Genomic DNA, 22,231 nt, shown 5'->3' with positions numbered 1-22,231 from the left:
CAGGAATGCAGTTTCTGGGCTATTTTAAAATGAACTCAGGAGAAGACAGCAACTGGTACGCTGAGATTATATATTTCTGATTGGTTAGGAGCTGTCTGTATTTTAACTCATTTACAAAGCCTGATTACATGTCAGGATGCTAGGCAACTATGCAAAGTACACCACATGGCCAAAAGTATGTGGACACCTGTCACCCAACAAGATCATTCAGATTTATGGGCATTAATATGGCATTGGTCCACCCTTTGCTCCTATAACAAACTCCACTCTTCTGGCTTTATACTAAATGTTGGAACATTGCTGCAGGGATCCATTCAGCCAGAAGAGCATTAGCCAGGTTGGACACTGGGAAAATGATAAAGAGGGGGAGATATAGGAGCAGGGTATTGCCAGAGAACTACAGAGAACTTCTGTATCTCCTTTGCCTGCAAAGTGTGTGGAATATGTAGTTATATAACACCCTCGCTTGCCACAGTCCAGCACCTGTCCAGCCAGGCACTAAGGTGGAGTGGAGAGTAAAACATCATAAATCATTTATATTAGTTCCAGCATACAACATTGCATGCATCTCTCCAAATTACTTTTGTGAGCAGTAGTCAGGGGTTAATATGTGCTATTCACACAAACACACATACCATGACAAATGTAGTACAAACATTTATAAGTAGTGGATAGATACTACAAAACACAGTGATTAGTCAGATTATTTTCTGCACAGTCTTATGGTATACATAATAAGACAGGTGTGACAAATGTTATGAGTGATACTTTTTTATTAATTAAATGTTCCTTCACAGCTGAGGTCTTCTGACAAGGATTTTGAAAACAAAATGTCTAATCAATCAATAGTGCATGAGGATTTGATATTTGTCAATTTAACATGGTTTTCAACCCACATAACAAATGTTGGAAGCACAGAATCGTCTGGAATGTCACTGGGTTGCCTCTGTGTATGAAGTGTGCTATAGAAATACATTTTTATTGATTGATTGATTGATTGATTTATAGACACCTGCACATGTGACGTTTCAAGTCTTTACAGCTTTAATAAATTAGAGCAAGGGGCTATATTTTGGATATATTATTATTAATATCCAATGTTATGGACTGAGCTAATGTGAATAATGAGGAGTACATGCAGTACATGATTTTTAAATAGATTATTATGCTTCAATACACAATCAACTACTGTATCAACACTTACACACCAACTGGAGTGTTGTTGGATAAGGATTCATTTGCTCACTAATTTGCATGGCAACTTTTTGAGAGGTTGCTAGGAGAAAAAAGTAAAAAAGGAGGAGATGGAGAGAAAAAAGGATGCAGGAGAAGAGGAATCAATCGGAAATTGTGCTTTTGTGAAATTATCTGCATCTGTCATCCCATCCATGTTCCAAACACAGTACCATATTCAATGCCAAATAAGAGACATACCAGTGATCAACAAATAACCTTCCCCCAGACAAGTCATTTACTAAATGTTTACTGTTTGATGAATCAGGACCTCAATTCGTACTCTGAAAAAGTAAAATGCCTGTTTATCAGGTTGGCACCAGCAGCCTGGGGTTATAAAGGTCAGAGAACCTGGATAATCCCAGATTTTCCTGCAAGCAAACAAATTGGTCAGCCTCGTATAAAGTTCACTTTCAAAAGAGCAGAAAATGTAAAGAAGAGCAGACAGGAAGGAGACAGCCTCAGAGCAGACCCCAGCCTTCAGACCTTCTAACTGTCACTAACCGCCACACGGTCACGAGCCGAACCGGACGGCAGCACCATGGACCTGCTGCACAGCTCTGGAGTGGACCTGGCCGTCCGCCTGCAGGCCCAGTGCCGCGACTATGAGAGCTGGTTCCACTTGGCCTCCACGGTGGCAGACCTGCACACCGTCTACTTCATCGTCTTTCCTCTCTGGTTCCACCTGCACCGTGAGGTGAGCATCAAGCTGATATGGGTGGCTGTCATCGGAGACTGGCTCAACTTGGTCCTCAAGTGGTAAGTTTATTTTTCAATGCAATTACATGTCATTTTTGCAAACATGTTTTCCTAAGCACAATATTTAAACTTAAACCAAAAGAGTAAATAAATGTAGGCTTTCCTTGACTCTGCAGAGAAAAGTTTGAATGTGACTTTTAACATGCAGTGCTTGCTTCTGCAATCTAAATGTATGATATTGTTCCTGGAAATGCACATCTTTGCACACTGAATAGGGTGGTTTATCATTTCAACATTTAGCATTATTTGATGCCATTTTAGTTACAAAGATTTAAGCCTTAAATATAAGTTGATGCTGATTTTAGACATTTGTTGTTAAAATGCAACTGTAAGGTTTTATCTTTGCAATAGTAGAAAGAAACATCCTATCTAAATATGGATTTTCTCTCTTGAGGCCAGTGGTTACAAAATGTAACAAACAGAAACCAGGTGAAATACTCATGCAAGTGCATATTGCACTTTTCTTCACATTGTGACGAATCCATGTGCGTGTGCGCATTTGCACGTGAAATTAGCTAAAGGCAATTAGCATCCCAGCAGAGTGATCTGTTCAGGGACATGATTTTGCCACAAAGCAAATGACAAAAATTCAGAAGGTGCCAGAAAACTTTGTTTCGGTCAGGTTGCACAGAGTGGCATTTAATATGTAGTGAACTTTAAAAATCTCCCAGGATATTCTCAGTAAACAGTTCTGATATGGAGAATACAGTTGCTGGATTAAGTTAGGTTCTTTGTTTGCAACAGGGTTCTGTCTGGGGAGAGACCATACTGGTGGGTTCATGAAACACAGTATTATGGGTCAATGCAAGCACCTGTCTTAGAACAGTTCCCCATCACATGTGAAACTGGGCCAGGTACTGCTTCTCTTCTAACATCCAAAGTTTGAGCCAATTCCAACAAGTACCTCTAACTACATTATGCATATATTGCACAGCTCTCAATGGCAAAATTCTGAATGAATTTATGACTTGCATAGTAAGCTAATGATAAAATTTATTTTAACTTAGATAATGGCTTCAACCTTTGCTCCTTTTGTTAAGAATGTGAGTCCATACATGGTGGCGCAATCTTATCTTGAAAGAAATTCATGTCAGAGAAAATACCGTTTCATAATAAAAATCATGCATGGGCTAGGTCTGTTACACCCCTGCTTTTTATTGGAACAGTCCGTTTAGTGCATGATTGCTGTCCTCTGCAGGGAGTCCCTCGGGACACGCCATGGGCTCGGCAGGGGTTTGGTATGTGATGGTAACTGCTGTCCTCTCCATTGCTGCAGAGAAGTGCTCTTCAGTGTTCACAGGGTGAGTCTGAGATGTGTTCACCTTTGCACATGTGTACAGATGATCATGTGGTCATTCTAAGGAGTCATGTACTGTACCTTAGAGTAGAATGTGACCAAATGTGTCTATTATTTTTCCATCATATTGTGTGTTATCTTATTAAAGTCCATCAATTAATGAGTACATATTAATGATATTTGAGAATGAAGAAAAATATATTTTCATTATTTTGAGTTTATTTTAAACACACACACCTAACTAATTTTTATATCCTGACCCATGAATAACATAAAAATATGTTAAACATAAGCAACATACAAACATTAAAAAAACATAGTCTTTACAGTGAGAAGAGGAGGTTAGAATGATGTCAAATAAAAATGAAATACCAATCCCAACTAGAAAGGAAAGTTTGCCGACTTTAAATTGGTTTGTAAAAGCTAATGTTAGAACATGCATGTTAGTGCGGAAGAATTATAACTAACAAAAGAAAACAAACGTATATTTGTTTGGGTTGAACTCATATTGAAGTTGCTAACTTTACTCAATGTTACTTGCCAGAGATTTTGTCCATTAGAAGTTTTGCTTGCTTTGCAGACAGATGGCTTATATTTGTGGCAGCTGCAGCGGCCGATTATGACGTCAGCTGCAAGCGTGTTGTTCAGATTCTGAACATTCCATCAATGTTAATCAATGGAAAATCTTTCTATATAAAATTATACGCATCTCAAAAATATGTGAGCTACTGACACAAAAAGCAGTTCCATACTAGATGAAGCTACTGGCCAAATTTGGTATTTTTTGAGACTGAAAAGCTGTAGGAGGCGTAAGGTACTGAGTATTGAAGTGAAATAAGCAGAAGAAATAGTAAGGAAAACTGTAAATTGGCCACCTTAATTATCCTAAATGATTTAGTAATGAATTAAGTTGTAGGTTCATATTCATGATTCCTGGCACAGCATTTGGTATTGCTTGAAAATGTCTCATATTTCACAAAGACAAACACCAATATTTACTCTGGGGTCATAAGACAAGGCATTCTGTCCTCACTCTGTTTAGAAGATTGTTGACTGCTTGTGTCATATTTATATGACTATATGTATCTGTGTGTGAGTAACATTTTTTTATGTATGGGCAGACTGTGCGTTGAGTACTGATTCCCCCTTCATTCACCTCCAGGCTTTTGCGCTTGGTGCTATGGATGGTGTTTTGGTCTGTGGAGCTCCTGGTCTGTATGTCCCGGGTGTATATGGCTGCCCACTTCCCACACCAGGTCATCGCAGGGGTCATCTCAGGTCAGTAGCCCCTGAGAAACTCATGACAGCAGTCCACTGAGCTGACAGGTTTCAGTAGCTAATTTTGTGCCAACTAGTCCATTTTGACAGTCAATTCCTCATATTTTACATTGAAATTAAAGACATTTCCCCATACTAGTATGTTACTGGTATGAAATATTTTCTCAGACAGTGAAATCCCAACACCATAACTGTACCATGACTCTTTCCAATGGCTTTTCTTTCACATTTAAGAACCTTACCTGCATACACTACCCCAGATTGGTTTAGGTGGCTTTCCAATGCATTTCTTATTGTAAATGAGGTCATTTGTCTACTGATGGCAGGCATGATTGTGGCTGAGGCCTTCTCCAGAGTGCAGTGGATCTACAGCGCCAGTCTGAAGAAGTACTTCTTCATCACCCTCTTCCTTCTCTCCTTCGCTGTGGGGTTCTACCTGCTGCTGAAGGCGCTGGGCGTGGATCTGCTCTGGACCCTGGAGAAAGCTAAGAAGTGGTGCGTCCATTCTGAGTGGGTCCACATGGATAGCACACCCTTCGCCAGCCTGTTGCGCAACATGGGCACTTTGTTTGGACTTGGGCTGGGCCTGCACTCGCCCCTGTTCACTGAGAGCAAAAAGAGCACCAGCGCCCCCTTCAGGGGCGGCTGTATCATCGCCTCCCTGGTGCTGCTGCAGCTTCTAGATCACCTGAACTTCTCCTCTGATAACGCGACACGATACTACTTACTGTCCTTCTGCAAGAGTGCTGCTGCCCCCCTCATTGCCACCTCTCTAGTGCCTGGTTTTCTCGCCCACCTTTTTTGGGGAAAGAAAGGCAAAAAACATTGAACAATAATTTAATAGGACGAGGTGAGGTGCCATTTCTCTTCCAGATTCAGCCGTTGTGAGAGCCCATATCTTCATGTCTGTACACATCACTAAGGCTCTGAGTTCTGGGTGATTGGGCTATGTGTGTTGTAACTGGAGCACAAAATGAATGAAAGCTCACACATAAAATCCACGTAGCCATGTTAGCATGCTTCAAAGCTACCCAATGCTCTGTGAATAGCCCCTGGATATTGTAACATACTATAACGGGATGACATGCCGATTCAACAGTTAAAAGAGTAGTCAGCATTTACAATGGAGGGTTGCATCGAAGCTCCAAGAAACACGTTGCAGTGACTAGGACTCCCTGGCTGCTTTTGTTGCTGTTTTTGTATGCCATTTTATTTCTGCGCTGTTACAAAACTGAAGGACTGGGATTCTTGTGCACCTTTCTATTAGGAACTCCCACAGGAGAGGACCATTCTGTTTGCTCTGGGTGCTTTTTCAAACTGACCCAGGCTTCTGTTCACAGTTTTCCTGTTTTTGTATAATCTCTTACTTGCTCATTTGCAATATAAACATCAGTGAGATTTTTTTTTTTAAAGAAGGCAAGGCATTTTCCAGTTTGCCTTGGGAGTGCTTCTCTGATTGGCCTTGTGAGACTATACCATGTGCTTTTTTATGCTTCAATTATAATGCTGGAGCAATGATTAAATTAAGTGAAAACATTGTTTGAATATCATCATATCCATGTGATGATTAGACCAGATAAAGTTCCCTTTGGAGTAACATCCATATTGACAGCTGAGACTGCCATTTAATATCTTACCTACTTATTGAAAAAACCTACTTATTGAAAAACTCCCAAGTTAGACATTGAATGAATATGACAGAAATAACTTGTGCACCTTCTTTCACTTCTGACGCATCTTTCAATGCGCATTTATATAATAGTGTCCTGTAACAGCTTGTGTTAATGATTCTCGATCCCTATCTCCGTAAACTTGGCCCTCGTGTGCCAACTTGGGCCCAGCAGCACCCTCCCATTCACATGCACACACAGGCAGGCACTCAGTCAATCAGGTGTTTTAAAGGCGATTGGTCCACCGGGTTGGCACAACTTCCCTGCTGAGAACACAAGACCAAAGGTTTGCTAGCAACCTCTGTGATCTGAACTCTGACCCTCTCCAGAGCAAAAGATTGTGTGTACTGTACCCGAGAGATGCACTGTGGTTACCACATGTTATTGTGGCCGTTCGGGTTCACTTGTCCCATCAGTGTCACTCACCTCGTACCCTTTTCTTTCAGCTCTGCTGTTAACTAAATAAAACTAAGTCTGTTTCTGTTCTGCTCATACTAAAATCGACTTGCAGGTTTTCGTCTAGTTTTCTCCTAATTAAGAAATGTCAAAAGTACAATAACATTCCTTCTGGCTGCAGTGGCATTGTCTGACTTTATGAATCTTGCATTTTACTGTAATATTCATTATAGAATCTCCGGATTCTCAATGAACATAATACCTCTGTAGCCAGGAGGTCAGAAGCCCACCACAGATGAATCATAAGACCTCCACAGGTAGAAGGCAGAATTGCAGGAAAGGTTGGGGGGTGTTTTATTTTGTGAATACCTTGCTGAGGAAAGGTAGAAAGGAAGCTGGGTCAAACAATTTCACAGTATAACCAATAACCTACTGCAAAGTCCTATTTTGGTATGTAGATATATGCATTTTTAAATATTCAATTGGAATTGCGGCAATGTCGGTGATTTATATATCTTTCATTATTGCCTGTTTTAACACACAGAAGGACTATTGTTGTTTGGTTGGTAATCTTGGCATTTTTAGATTCATTTTGGTAATCTTAATGTGTGCAAGGAGGCACAGGATATTTAAAATCCCTTGCCAACAAATGCTTCTTGGAGCCTCAGGGTCATTTTCGATTCTCTCCTTAATTTTGAGAGTCATATTAAAAAGGTAGCGCAATCTTGCTACCATCAGCTCAGGTGCGTAGCAAATATTAGGCCATGTTTATCTTTTTCTGGCACTGAGAAAGTAATTCATGCTTTTCTCTCCTCTCAGTAAGATTACTGCAACTCTCTATATGCAGGTTTAAATTGTATTATCTAGCTCCAGCTTGTTCAAAATTCAGGGTAACCCCGGTGTCCTGGCTAAACAATCCCACACAATAGCCTGGATATGCATGAACAACATGCAGCACAAACAAGCAAGTTATCACAAAGTCTATTTTTCCCTTGTTATCTTACATTTGCTCATTCCCTTGTCCACGTCAGCTCATGACTGTGTAGGCTACAACTGTATTCTTTTTGGTGCAGATGAGATAAAGTTCTGTGCTCAGACTCAATAGCAGTGTGGAATCAAATATCCAGTGTTCAACCTGTTGGTTAGCAGGCTGCTTGTCTTTGCAGTTCCCTTGGCTGGATTTTTCTTCCTGTTATTTTTCTGTATCCTTTTAATTGTTTTTTTTATTGCTATTCCTTGAAAACATAACATTGGCTAGCTCTCTGTAAGACCACAGAGAAATACCTTGAGGTGCCCCATCTATGTAAGACACTGTGTACATGTAGGCTGTGAATGGGGTTCCCCTCTTTGGTTTTATATATAAATACCCTTAAATAAAAGCTGAGAATGTGCTCTTTAACCATACGTGAATTGTTTGATTACAAATCTAAAATTGTGGAGTACAGAGCCAAATCAATAAAAAAATGTATTTTACCCAAACGTTATGGGGCTTACTACTATATATATATACATAGTACATTACATGGTGAGTAGTGTTTTCATGGACAGCGGTGGCCTGCATTAGTGCATTGTGTATGAGGATTTTCTAGAAAGGAACAACAGTATTTTCGTTTCACTTTGTTGCATAACTTCTCTCTCTGTTTGTATAGTTTTGTTGTTTTCTTCAGCTCCCAAGGCCAGTTCTGTTTAATTCACAGACCAGGGACAACAGTTATCTATTAACTCCGTTGTTTTGCCACTTTTTTCCCGCTCCCTTTTTCAAATTCCATAGCGCTTCTCTTGTGCTTGAGCAGAGGGGAGTGGTGGGCAAAGGGGGCGTTCTGGGGGCAAAGAACAGGTCGTTCCAAATGTACCAGTTTAGGGCGAGAGGCTACACAGAGTACGAGCAGGACTGCGTGTGGAAGGCACTTCACTTGGGGGTGGAGGGCTTACCCTCCACAGAACGACTGTTGACACCTTGAAAAAAATATGGCCTTGTCACCTTGTTTTTTTATCTATGCCTTCACAGGCAGCTTGATCAATATTTATAGAGCCTTCTCAACGTTGTTTGGGTATTTCAAGCTGCTGAATGTGCATTTTGCTATCTGATCACCACGGTTTAATACCTGAGCAAAGATCGCTTAACTTCCCTGCATCTCGGTAGTTTCCATGTTGTAACGTAGAGCCCATCACAACCGTACTACGTATCCTGTGATGTAACACTTTATACTACACAGCTGTGTGGGAAGTCTGAGCATCAGCAGTTCTGTGCTCTCATTTGCAAGGCTCCTATCTCCCTGTGGCCACATGCCTGGCTCTTCCTGTACTTCCTCATTGACACCCGCTCATTGATAAGTTGCGCTCTGACAGCGGTTAACCGGTCTGGGAGAAGTGTTTACGAGGGGCTGCCTTGCTTCTCGCTCGTGCGTGATCTGGCGCTGATGTAGACGTGCCTTCCCTGCTGCCCCTTCCATAGGTCACCTCCTGATACCTGCGTGATGGCTGTGAGCTAACCAGTGAAAGTTCACCAGCCCTCCCTGCATTGATAACTGCTGAGAGTCGCAGCCAGAAAACACTCAACCAAGATTAGCGCTCTCTTAAAACTTTGCTATAGGGCTGTTTAGCTGACCAGGAAAGTTTTGGGCCAGCTTACCCAACAATGAAGCAATCACATCGTCACTGATTTACACTGCAAAAATAATAAGTCTGTCTTTTTGCATGAAATAATCTAACTGCAGTGGCAAATCTTTAAATTAGTGAAACTGTCTCACCACATTGGCAATCTGTGTCTTATTCAGGAAAAAACTAATAAAATTTGATTTTAAGTTTAATAAATATAAGACTAAAATACTCATAAGATTTACGTATTTTTGGTTTTTGTGTTATTGACCAACCTTGCTAAGAAATACATACTGTAGAAATTGTCTGTGTGAGTGGTATTATTAATCCTTTGATTATTATTATTTAGCAAGTGAGTAACAAATCGCTTGCTAAATAATAAGTAACAGCTGATGCCAAGTGCAGGCCAGAATTCTTTCTGAATATGCTCTAATGGCTGAAAGAGCATTACGTGCATAGCCTTACATAAGAAAATGCCTTATTTTGTGTGTGCTGCAGTGCGCTGCTATGAACAATGAACAGATGTTGTGATTGGTTGAAATAGATACAGTCCAATGGAGAAAAAAAATAATTAGTTCCCCCCATTGGACTGTGTGGTGTGGGGATGGCTGGTTTAAGCAGCCACACCTGCCCTGGGTCAAGCTAATTAGACCTGGCCAATTGGATAATTGGTTAATAATTAGATAATTGGCCAGGCTAATTGGACCCAGGAACAGGAGTGGCTGCACCTGTGCGTAGTGAGGTAATCACTGCGCACAGGTTAAATCTGCCATCCCCACCCACATCAGGAGCTTCTCTGTCATGACAGTGTTTGAGATCTGCTCATTTGGCGATACCATCTTGCCAAACCCTCGTGGAATAAATGTGGACTGTTTTAACATCTTCTCCCTGTGTCTCTGTGCTGGAGGGCCCCAAAGAAAGCCACTTCGGTGGCCTGTGGCAGGCGTGTTTGCCACAGTGGCGCCCAACGTGGGGCTCCTCCAGCACAGCAAAGAGGCACAGGAGGGCCAGCCAGGAAGCACACTGGAGGAGGGGCGGCTGAGGTGTTCCCGACAGGGCTTCGGGCGGATCCTCCGGGCCAAAAATGGGGAGCGGAAGATGACCAGGGAGGGGAAGGAGGCAATCCTCAGCTGGGACGCTGAGGAGCTGCACCTGGCCGAGGAGGCAGGTCAGCGACGGGCGGTGCACGAGAGGTGGTCGCGCCGTGAGCTGGACTTGGCCGGGAAGGCGGGTCAGCCACGGGCGGCGCACGAGCGGTGGCCGCGCCGTTTTGCTTCCTTTCTCGTCCGTTTGGTTGTTTTTAGCTCTTTGTTTTGGCCTGGTTGGTTTGCCCGGAGCCCATGAGGGATAAGCCTGCAGCCGCCCGCCAGCAGAGCCGACTGGCGGCCACCACAGCCACGAGGGTTCCTGGTCCCCAGCACCACAAGGCCAGTCCACCAGCCCACCAGCCCAGCCACCCCACCACAGCCCCTGGAACAGCCCAAGCCGGTGACGCCCCCACCAGCCAGCAGAGCAGCCCAGGACTTCCCGTGCTCCAGGAGGGAGGAGGAAGAAGGGCTGCCTTGTCGTCCGAAGGAGGGTCACCGCATGTACTGGACTGTTCCGGGGCCACCCACCCTGACTTTTTTAAAAATTTTTTAGCGTGTTTGGAGTGTTTTGTTTTTGTTTGTTGTCTTTGGCTTTGTTGGGAGTGTGGGGGTGGGGGTGGGGGAGTAGGCTTCGGCCAGGGATTCTCCCTGGCCTCAGTTTGGCGTTGGGGGTATGTGGTGTGGGGATGGCTGGTTTAAGCAGCCACACCTGCCCTGGGTCAAGCTAATTAGACCTGGCCAATTGGATAATTGGTTAATAATTAGATAATTGGCCAGGCTAATTGGACCCAGGAACAGGAGTGGCTGCACCTGTGCGTAGTGAGGTAATCACTGCGCACAGGTTAAATCTGCCATCCCCACCCACATCAGGAGCTTCTCTGTCATGACAGTGTTTGAGATCTGCTCATTTGGCGATACCATCTTGCCAAACCCTCGTGGAATAAATGTGGACTGTTTTAACATCTTCTCCCTGTGTCTCTGTGCTGGAGGGCCCCAAAGAAAGCCACTTCGGTGGCCTGTGGCAGGCGTGTTTGCCACAGACTGTATTAGAAGCAGGACAAATAAGGAGAGGAAGGTGGAAAAAACCTGTATATGAAGCTTATTATGTTGCTGTATGAAGCTGAATACTGTGTTTACATGAGATCATAGGGTACATAGGTTAATGTTTATAATGTTTAATATGTGTCTGAGCTTGTGTGTGTGTGTGTGTGTGTGAGAGAGAGAGAAAGAGAGAGAGAGAGAGAGAATGTTGAAAAATTAGTTTATAATCATACGTCAGTTTTTAATCTGCGTCAACTTCTTAACAAAATACGTGTTTGTCAGTGCGGAGAATGAAGATTAGGCCTACATGTATACATAATTTCAAATAATGGCAAAACAATATCTACAATTTCATTGTGCAAATAAAAATGATTTAAATACTCGCCTATAGCCTAATTGAAAAGAACTGGCTACATCTGATGTTGTTGAGAATTATGTGCACATAGGCTAATGTGTTTATATTTATTTAGTAACGTCAACATTGCTCACACACCATATGCCAATGGTTAAACCAAACACTGTGACAACCTATAGCCTACTTTCTTTTATTTTTGTTCAACGACTTTGAAATCATGGACGTCAAAGTTTACGCTTCTTTACAGAGCCATTCTTGTTTTCTGTGTTTGGAGCGGCAATCGTTGTAACTTCCATGTTCACTGATCGCAACCACAGAAGCTGAACCTGTGCTCTCCACATTTACACCGCCTGGAAAAGTGACCTAATTCGGTCTTTTGCTCTCATGTGGCACACATCAGATATGTAGGCCTAGTATGAATGTGTAAACAGGAAAAAGCACATGAATCGGATATTTTCAGGTTATATTTTCCGATCTGTTTTGGGCCACATTCATATGTGGAAATAAATCAGATAGGCTATCTGCCAATGCGACTTCCATCTAAACACACAAATCAGAATTTCGGTCATTGCGATTCGTACGTCATTCAAAATGCTCATACTTGTTTCGCATTTGAATTAAGCGTAACGTATATTACATGCACAACCACTCTCCGCTGGTAACGTCGGTAAAAGAAGCTACACGGAGGACAAAGTTGCATTGGCAGATATCCGTTTGCAATCGGATTTATTTCTACATATGAATGTGGCCCAAAAATCCGATTCCATGTGCTTTTTTCCTGTTTACACGCTCATAATACATATTTGATTTATTCCACATGTGAGCTAAAAAACGGAATTTGGTCACTTTTACCAGGCGGTGTAAACGTAGCCTTGGAAGCGGCAATAAGTAAACACACATTTGTATGCTGCACCACGTGCGGCTGTGTTTCTATTTCGGCCGAGTTCTCCTACTTTTCAAGCGCAGCCTACTCCGAGCTTGACAGAGGAGGCAAGACACAAGAGGACGAAGCTGATGGGCCAATGGGATGAGCACAAAGTTTGCACATGGTGGTCATGAGACTTGTAGTATTGTGCAGTATCAGCTCGAATGGAGTAAATTGTTTCAGATGCCTTTTGTAAACTACAATGTTTTTTTTTCCATAGAAAATGCTACCAAAAGAGCACACGCAAAAGTGGCTAGTAAGATTGACAGAGCTAACCGCCACTGCCGGATACTGCATACTGTTCAAATAAATGCATGGAGTTTGACCATGTGATGTTACAGTTAGTGGGGGTTTCCCCCGGTCTTGGACATCCACAATCCAGAGGGATCGGAAAGATGGCGAGCATTTCAACCAGCAGATGATTTACATCTGGAACAACCGATCATTCCCATCCCATCCCATCAGTGGTTCCCAGGAAGTAAAGATTTTACTAGGAACAAAAGTCGGTACCCTGTGGACTTCAACCCAAGAGTATAATTAATGTGAATGGTAGTGCTGAAGAATAAATAAATAAAATGTTGTTCCACACAATCAATCAAAACTGTCTTGCAATTTTAAAAAAAATTGTACTGTGGCAAAGCACTGACCACAGGCCCTTTAGGCCTGTAAGGACATAAATTCTTTTGCTAATCAACCTTTGATATCTGTATCAATTTCTGCTCTATATTGCTGCCCTATGTGTAAAAGGTTAAATATTGTGCTTGTGTTTCATTTCCAAGAAAAAGTTTTATAATGGAAATGGAATACGGCAAAGCCACATGACAGATCCATATGTCTACAGTTTGAAATGACATAATTCACATTTAAATTTGTTGACTGTCATGTGTTACAGGTGTAGCAATATTGTCTATCACTGTGTGGAGAGGGAAAATGGCCCATTTTCCCCAAATGAAAGAGCATACTATATTACCATCTTTCAACTTCAGGCCTATAGAGGGGCCATTTAAACTCACATCTCACGGTTATCTACCGTGGGATATTTCTCATTCCAGCAATATTTGGAAAAATGACAAGCAATCAAAAATCACTGCAGATGTGGCTTCCCGTAAGGAGAAATAGTGATATAGCACAGTGAATAAACAGTGTTATGCATATCTATGATGATATTACAATATGCAACTTATTTAAACTTGCTGCTTTCAAAACCTGCTGCTTTTTGCAAAATACTTTGTGAAGGGTGAATTCTTTCATTTTTAGTTTAGTTTTTAAGATTTTTTAGTTCTTGCATACATACATACATACATACATACATCCTGCAGCTCTCTGCAAATTTTTCCCTGTTGAGCCTGGTTCCTTTCGAGGTTTCTTCCCATCTGCCACAGGGAGTTTTCCCTTGCCACTGTTTTAGGCTTGCTCCTGTGGGGGTTTAGGCCAGAGTTGTCTGTGAAGCGTATTATGACAATTGTTGTGAAATGCGTTATATAAATCAAATTTGATTAATTGATTGACTGATTGATTTTGGGTTTGCAGATCATCTCATTGTCGATAGTGCTAAAGAGAGGCTATATATTCCTTGTACAATTAAAGATGGCTTCAAGTTCAAATTGGCTAGAATTTTACCTTAGACATCCAAATGGATATATACCATGTACAACAATTACATACAAGCAGAATAATCCTTATCAGAGTTGAATAGTGTGGCCTGGATGAAAATATATTTTGGTTAAAAATAAATAAATCATTAAAAATAATAAAGATTCAGACCACAGACAAATACATTCTTCTACAGCCTGCTAATGTACACTAATTTGGTAGTCCTGACAAATCCTCTGGGACTCACACATGCAGATAATGTGAATGGAAGATCCAAGCAGAACCAGCTCTGCTATAGCATGTACAAGGATCCCCATTATTGTTCTACTAGTTATCAATACTGGAAAAACCATTTGGTAATCTTTGACCCTTGTAGCTGAACCCCTGACCCACATGTTAAAGCTGACATTCAATCAGGTCTATACCCCCAAGCTCTGGAAGAAGAAGCCCATGTCCTTGTGCATCATAAGGGTCACTGACCCATGTGACCTCAATACAAACCACCATCCAAGCCTTCCTGCATAGCTAAAATAAAAGTCCCTGATCTGTCTCCAGCTTCTCAACTTCCTGGATAAGAATTTTATCTTAAATGTTTATCAATCTGGACCGAGTGTTGGACATAGCACCACTTTCGCCATAACCCTTGGCTTTTAATGACTTAATAAATGCCTTAGATAAGAAACAGCATTGTGCTGCTCTATTCATTGTGCTGCCTAAAGCATTTGATGCTGTGATTCATTCATTGTTGTTGCATAGGCTGTTCTCGGTTAATTAGGTCAAGCTCTATATGGCTAATTTCATAATTACCTGATTGATAGAACATTGTATTAATATCTATGATGTACAGTCCCGGTTTCTTGACTTCAATGGAGTCCTTCAAGGGTTAATGTTAGGACCAGTTCTTTTTATTGTTTATATATAATGATATTGACTCTGTTGCTGAAGACACTGTGGTGTATTCACGTACTCCCTCAATGCGCCTGAATATACATGGCCTGCAGGCTGCTTTTAATGCAAGTGAAAACTCACCAGTGAGCCTAAAATTGGTCTTGAAAGCTGGAAATATGAAGTAATCTCCAAGCCTCACAGCATTTATTGTTTTAATTTCCCAAATAGCATATTTATCTAACATTTGGAGCCCAAGAGTGAGTTCCTTCAAAATAAATACCTATATTGATGATAACCTGTTTTAGGACAGATAATCTAAAAACTACAGATTTAAATATTAAACTTATATTCCTCTATAAGAATAAATCATATGCCTTTTCAGATGGCCTTCATTTTATTACCAGTGACAGAGTTTGGAACCCATTGTTGTATTTTACATTGAAATGTAGACCGGAGGTTCTTGTTCATCAGAAGGTTATCATTACTAGTTGCCAGACTCATATCCTCAAAACAGGCTTGTTTCTGATACCCTGTGTACCTCATCAAACCCAGGAAAAACAGCTTGGAAGTTAGCTTCCAAAATAAGCTGAGGCTGGAATCCTGGTCACAGTGGGTAATTTCACAACTGCAATAGAACACCTGGTCAAAGAGAAAAGTTTTTGAAAATTTTCTTTACTGATCATTTGTCTTTTACTTTGTTCCTTCTTAGTAAATCATTCTGTATATTGCGTTACATCCTATATTCTGTTGTTCTTTGAACTTTTGCAAAAAAGGCTCTCTTGAAAAAAGACTTTGGTCTCCCTGGGTAAATAAATGATAAATAAAATGGTATAGCAGATCCTGTGGTTTTATTGCATGTTTACATTGATATCTTAAAATAGTGTAAATATATATTATAGCACGTACCCACAGTATGTACATGTTGTTTTCAGCAGTCAAAGTGATACATATAAGGACTATTAAAGATTAAAACAAATCTCATCAATCAAAATAGAATTTCAACAAGTAACTGTGACTGTTGCCTGGGGTCTTGTTTGCCACCTTGTGGCCTTATTGGAAACTACTGTCTCCTCAGAGAGAAGAATGCGGGGTGTGCCTTTGCTTCAACTGGGCAACTGAACATACAGAACTGATTCAAGGAATTCATTGGAATTAAGCAAGCATAATCAATTTGGTTGTATTTAAATAAACAAATTTTGAAAAGTTATGTATTCAACTGAAATAACACTTAACTAAACTTTATAACACCAAAAATTATAAATGTATTTCCCACTACTGAATCATCTATGGCAGTGGTAGCCAACCCTGTTCCTGGAGGTCTACCAGCCTGAAGGTTTTCACTCCAACTCTAGCAAAGCACACGTTATTCAATAGCTAGAGATTCCATTGAGCTACTAAGTAGTCCAATCAGGTGTGCCAAATTAGGGTTTAAATGAAAACCTACAGGATAGTAGATCTCCAAGAACAGGGTTGGTTACCATTGATCTATAGTTTTTAAAGAGATTGGTGAAAGCATTTGGGAAGATTTGACCATTCATTCATACAGAATCATTCAGGAGCCTTCAGATCCCTCAGTCTTGACATGCCTCTTCAGAACCACAAATTTTATATTGGCTGGAGACTCACATGACCATTGCAACCAGTCATTTTGTTGTCAATTAACTATTTATTTGTTTATTTTGAAGTATGGTTGAGATAAATCACTTGGTTCCTTTTTATTTGCCTCCTAAACCATGCGCCATACTGGGTGTGGGGGCAAGATGCATTTGTGCCCTCTACAAGGTAGGTTTACAACTCTTACAGGGGTTTCAAACCTAATTATTGATCGAATTAATAGTGGGAAGTTGTATCTTTAGATTCTTTATTTATTTGTTTGACCTGTGAAGGTCCACAATCCTTTGCCTTGTTTTTTCTGTGATTTCTTAATCCTTTCCTGATGCTAATGGGTTTTGAGCGTTACTTCATTTTTATACCTCAATAAAACAGGAAGTGAACTTTAAAAAGTCATATTTTAATTCATATTTAGTTTGGTTGGTTTTATTTTAAGCAATTATAATCCATGACTACATATAATAATTGTAGGGATGTGAGTGTCTGGTTTAGTATCTAATACGGGGTGGGCAGTTCTGGTCCTGGAGGATCGGTGTGTATGCAAATTTTTCTTTCTACCAATTACTCTGGCTAAATGAGCGAATTAGCTATATACACCAAACTGGCTTGCTCATAGATTAGATCACAGTAAAATGTTTCTCCTGAGACGGGAGAACAGCCTTCAGTTGTCATTAATGCGTTATGCGCTAATTAAGTAATTAAGGCCAAAAGTTTGCATGAAAACCAGAAACAGATCGGTGTGGTTGAAATACTATTATCATGTCATGCTGAGAGATATTAATGAAATAAAATATTAATTTTCTGCCAGGAAAATTTAAGAATGAAATCACTGGACAGCTAAAGTATATTGATTATTACTTATTTCACAGACAGTTATGTGATGTAGCTTAATGTACTCATATAGCCAAACAGCTAGAATAGCTGGGTCCAAATATTGTATTTTATTCTAAAAATATTTAAGTGCTACCATCATTATCAGCCACTATGAGAGTGTCAGAAAGATAATGAGAAGAAATGTGTAAAGAAAGGAAATATTGCTGTTATAGATTTTGCCACACTGTATGTGCATGACACAGACATGTTGCTTGGGTAATTGTTGGTTGCTCCCTCACTATGACTGTTTATTCACAGCACTCTTATAGCTTGTTGCTCAAATGGTTGTTCTGAGAGCTTTCAGCCACTGGGGGGCCAGTGAGGAACGGAGGAGGAGAGAGCTGTTGCTGGGGGCAACGAGGCCTAGCAACCACAAACTCCCAGTAATGTGGTTTACTCATGCAATGTGTATATGTTCACAAGAAAATGATCTAAGCATGTGGTGGACAGTAATCTTCGTATAGTAGTTTGCATGTTGAGATTAAATCATACTATTTATTACCGGAAAGTTTGGATGACATGCTGTTCTATTTAATAAAAACTATCAGTATAACTGTCAGTAATACGTATTTGTTTTGGATTCAAATACTTTTCTACAATTTACTGATCTTGTCTGTTGTATTGGGACCAATTAAATACTCTCAAAAATGGCAAACACTGCCTTCTGGTCCTATTGGCAGGCTCCATTACACCAGACAAGATCAAAAGAGCACAGAAAGGTATTTGAATCCAAAACAAATACGTATTTGACCCAGGTCTGCAGTTAACCAGTGCTATGTCACAGTCACGCCAGTCTGTCACAGAATATGCTGTAATAAGCCTTTACATTGTACCTGGGGCATACTGTGATGGGAGCTTTCCAGATAAAATGTGGTCTGCATGTAATTAAAGTGATCTCCATTAATATACTTGTTTTTGTGTTTTTGACCAAGAAACGTCACACAGTAAGTTTTGTCACATAAAACTCAATTTCAGTGCTTAGCCAACATTGACAAAGCTGCATATTCGTGGGGGCCATAGAGCCATGTTGTGTGCTGAGCAAAAAATGCTTGGGAAATTTCTTCAAGAACTCCTTAAATCAACACTATGTTGGGTATTTCATGATTGGTACTTTTTGATATTTTCTTTTTAGTTCTGCTAATGTATTGCATATCAATACATTAAAAGTTTCCTCTTACTGTAATAAACAATACGATACAACTTTATTAATCCCTCACGGGGTAATTAAGATGGTTCATTAATTTCAAAACGATGTTTTACAGATGTTGATTTGGTTTTGATCTTCTTGCATATTATTCATGTATTACAGATAAAGCAATGAATGAGGGAAAACAAAATAAATAAATAAAAAATGTTTTGCCAGAAATTGTTTATTCAAGCATGTGAGTTGCATTTGCTAAGTATCAAGCCAGCATAGCGTTTTCTATTTGTTAAATACATAATGTTTTGTTAATATGAATGGTCTGGAGCTAAAATTTAAGAAGTCCGTAATGGTAAGGAGGTATCTAGTGAAATGCATTTAAACTTTATTGTTAGACAGTGTTAAACCTTATGAGAATAACTGAATAACTTTGTTTGTTGAGCATTATCCCACGAAAATGGAAACCGGAGTTCTTTGAAGGTCAGAAGGCATGCTATTTGTGCAAAAAGAGGAAATCCTGGTTTATTTTATGGCACGAATGCGAACTGCCTTCCTTCAGCCGCTGGGTAAGATAATAAATAACATAAACACTGAATCAGCATCCTGCCATTGTGTAAGAATGAAACATTTAAATTAATCCTATAAATACACAACCGTAAAGTATTGTTACGATTTAATCGACTTCGTACAAAAATGTCTAATTTTGAGCAAAACAACACGGAAAACTTATACTAATGTTAAGATTCTTACAATTTACATCATGCTGATTCTCTGACACACCATATCACTATTTCACCAATAGAGGGCGAACATACACACCACATTTACAGCATCTCCTCCCATGTAAGACAATGGATCTGCGAGCCAAACGGAGAGCCAGCGTGCAGGGGAGTGGGCATCTGAAGACTGGGAGATCTGAGTAGTAGTCAGTACCCGAAAACAACATGGATGAATGGCTACCTTGTTGGCAATGGTGATGTAGCTACAAGAATGCCATCTCTGTACATCTCTCGTTTTATTTTATTCTTTATTTTCTTCGGCAATGTTTGGAAGAGTCGAGCTAAATCAATTCCGGATCAGGGAACACTTGGTGAGTTTGGCGTTGAGATTTATATTTATCTAAGCATTGGTGTGTGAGGTGGGAGTGCTAGCTACATTTAATACGGAACATGTTAATATTTGAATATACAGGTCCTCGACAGGAAGGGATTCTTTTGACGGGTTCATTATGCAACCGTATATCACGCAATAAATAACGCCTGAATGCATTCAAGTTTCAATTAACATATCCCCTGATCGTTCTTCATAGATTGCCATTTCCTCAGCGTACAGTGTAGAAACAAAGGATTTTTGAATGAGAAACTCCCACTGGAGCCTTGTGTGAGGTTCACATGGTTGGAGAAGGGTGGAAATGTTAAGATACATATTTATATATGAATGCTTTGTTATTATCTAATAGCCTGATTGCCTGTGAGAAAGGCTTAGCCCAGTATCTTGCATTTTTGGCGATGAAAGACTGACCAGGACGATACGTGTTACGAATTATTCATATTGTAGCTAACGTTAGCCTTATGACATTTTTTTTCCGACACGATGGTGTACCCCTGTAATATATACCTATATTGACAAATGTAAATATATTTTTTATAATTATTTTAATTATAATTTTAGGGTGTATGTGGTTGTAGCTAGGCTGCTTAATCATTGTGATGATTTCCATATCTTCTTTTTTCCTCGAGGATTGCGCTGTTGCGATATTCTCCATGTGCTAAATGTTGTCATTGCATGTCGTGTGTTCTGTCCTTCTCGCTTAAAGTGAAATTAGGTTTTGTCCAATGTCTGTGTATCGAGGTATTCTTTGAACTACTTCGTGTAGTAATTATATCTAAGTACCAACATGATTTATGAAAATTATAGATTGTTGATGTACTCCAATGTAGCGGGGTTACTTTATAATATTGACGTCAGAAATGTCTGTGGTGATATCGTTCAAATGATTTATTGCATAACTTTCATAGGTGTAACTAGGCACGTGTAAAGATGCAACACAACCGTATAGGTTTATGGGCACGTAAGTTTAAGGCTATGCACCCTTTATCTAGATGCACAACTCATTGGTGAATTGAAACCTTATGTGAAGATTTCAAAATCTGTTGGCCTGACTGTGAGCCTGATCCTGTCCATGGAATGACCCACATGTCCGTTTCCCGCATAGACATTTGCCGCTGATTTCCTGAATGCCGTAGGTTAGCTACATTTTGGCTCCACTCTTTAGGCTAGTTTTCTAACTCAGTCATGGCACTGGCTGTAATTTATCTATTTTTGAGTTCTGGGATCTCCAATGTATTTTGTCGCTGAGGTGTTCAGACATGAGATATTTTATCAGGTATTAAGCATGGAACCAACGTTCCCTCACTTGAGAACATGGATGTGTCACTTTTACAAGTCAATTACCAGCATGTCCTCTTATGGTCCCACTTCAGCTATTGAATTGGCTGCACATTATAACGTATGTCATTATATCTGTAGCTTTTCAAAATGAAATTAATTAATATCTCTCATTATTCCTTCATATAGCCTATATCTGACTTGTGGGCACTCAGGTATGCTGGTCATCACAGATTTTTGTGTAATGTGCATTTATGAGAACATGATTTAAACCCTGCAGTGATTTAATCCAGACTACCTAGCTTTTAGTACACAGCCTATTAATCAGATGTAATTGTGGATGATTAGAGCAATCTCCACCTTTTCCTCTCCATTATTACCCAACCCTCTTTAGCCAATAGACGGCTCACACTCTAAAATTGTTGTTCCTAAATGGAAGATATTTTTAACAGTGATTTAATGAGTGCTAATGAGAAAATAATGAGATACAAGCTCATGAGCACCTTGACATGTGAACCAAATCTTACACTTGCCTGGCTTCCGCTTCTGGCAGTCTTCCGTGCAGATGAAAATACATTTTATTCCTTGAAATTAAACTGCAGTAAATCTGAGATTAAATTGATGTCTCATATTTTTTAAAAGATGGGCAATGTATTTTGCACATCAATACATCTGGGCACATCGATACATTTGAGAAATAATTTGTTTTTCACCTGTGTTTTAACATTCAGTTCACAAGCTTTACCCAAGAATCGGTTTTCTCTGTAGTACTGAATGTTTGAGGTGGTCCTCCATGTCCTTCACATTATAGGCAGACTTCTTCAACCCCAGTTCCTAGCCAGTCAGATCCTCAGATGCATCATGCAGGCTTCTTGTCAGGTATACAGTACAGTATAAAAGAATGATCTTAACATACAAGGTGTTCAGTGATTTGGCCTGAACATACGTGGCCAAACACCTACAAGACTACATCCCTGTTGACTGTAGCTCTGCAGATGCCTAACCTCTGCTTTCAAAAGAATCCAAATGTTTTGATACATCTTGTGTAGGCAACACACTTTCAAGACCCATCAGAGAGGTACAAATGGCTCTTAAAA

The 22,231-nt window shown here is 40.1% G+C and overlaps 2 protein-coding genes across 2 annotated transcripts in view; both read left to right on the top strand.

Annotated features, from left to right (window-relative positions):
* Positions 1–1,197: 1,197 nt before the first annotated feature.
* On the top strand, positions 1,198–8,032 carry LOC135247810 (glucose-6-phosphatase catalytic subunit 1-like). Its single transcript, XM_064321681.1, has 5 exons — positions 1,198–1,992; positions 2,737–2,846; positions 3,191–3,293; positions 4,452–4,567; positions 4,894–8,032. The coding sequence occupies exons 1-5, from the start codon at positions 1,775–1,777 to the stop codon at positions 5,394–5,396; spliced, it is 1,050 nt and encodes a 349-aa protein (XP_064177751.1). The 5' UTR covers positions 1,198–1,774; the 3' UTR covers positions 5,397–8,032.
* Positions 8,033–19,568: 11,536 nt separating this feature from the next.
* LOC135247804 (protein FAM171A2-like) overlaps positions 19,569–22,231 on the top strand; it is a 50,362-nt gene continuing 47,699 nt past the window's right edge. The window contains exon 1 of the mRNA XM_064321658.1: positions 19,569–19,836. Within this exon, the coding sequence (XP_064177728.1) occupies positions 19,695–19,836 (142 nt within the window). The 5' untranslated portion in view covers positions 19,569–19,694. The remainder of the gene's footprint in view (positions 19,837–22,231) is intronic.

Source organism: Anguilla rostrata, chromosome 2 (assembly GCF_018555375.3).
Source record: "Anguilla rostrata isolate EN2019 chromosome 2, ASM1855537v3, whole genome shotgun sequence".
Taxonomy (NCBI): Eukaryota; Metazoa; Chordata; class Actinopteri; order Anguilliformes; family Anguillidae; genus Anguilla; species Anguilla rostrata.
This window is presented reverse-complemented; position numbering and strand designations above follow the sequence as displayed.

What these genes read in the sequence shown, in the direction of transcription:
- LOC135247810 (XM_064321681.1), top strand. Translation starts at nt 1,775, where the DNA reads ATGGACCTGCTGCACAGCTCTGGAGTGGACCTGGCCGTCCGCCTGCAG. An exon ending in CACATGTGAAACTGGGCCAG is followed by an intron (nt 2,847 to 3,190) that starts GTACTGCTTCTC and finishes TGTCCTCTGCAG; the next exon opens with GGAGTCCCTCGGGACACGCC. An exon ending in CATCGCAGGGGTCATCTCAG is followed by an intron (nt 4,568 to 4,893) that starts GTCAGTAGCCCC and finishes TACTGATGGCAG; the next exon opens with GCATGATTGTGGCTGAGGCC.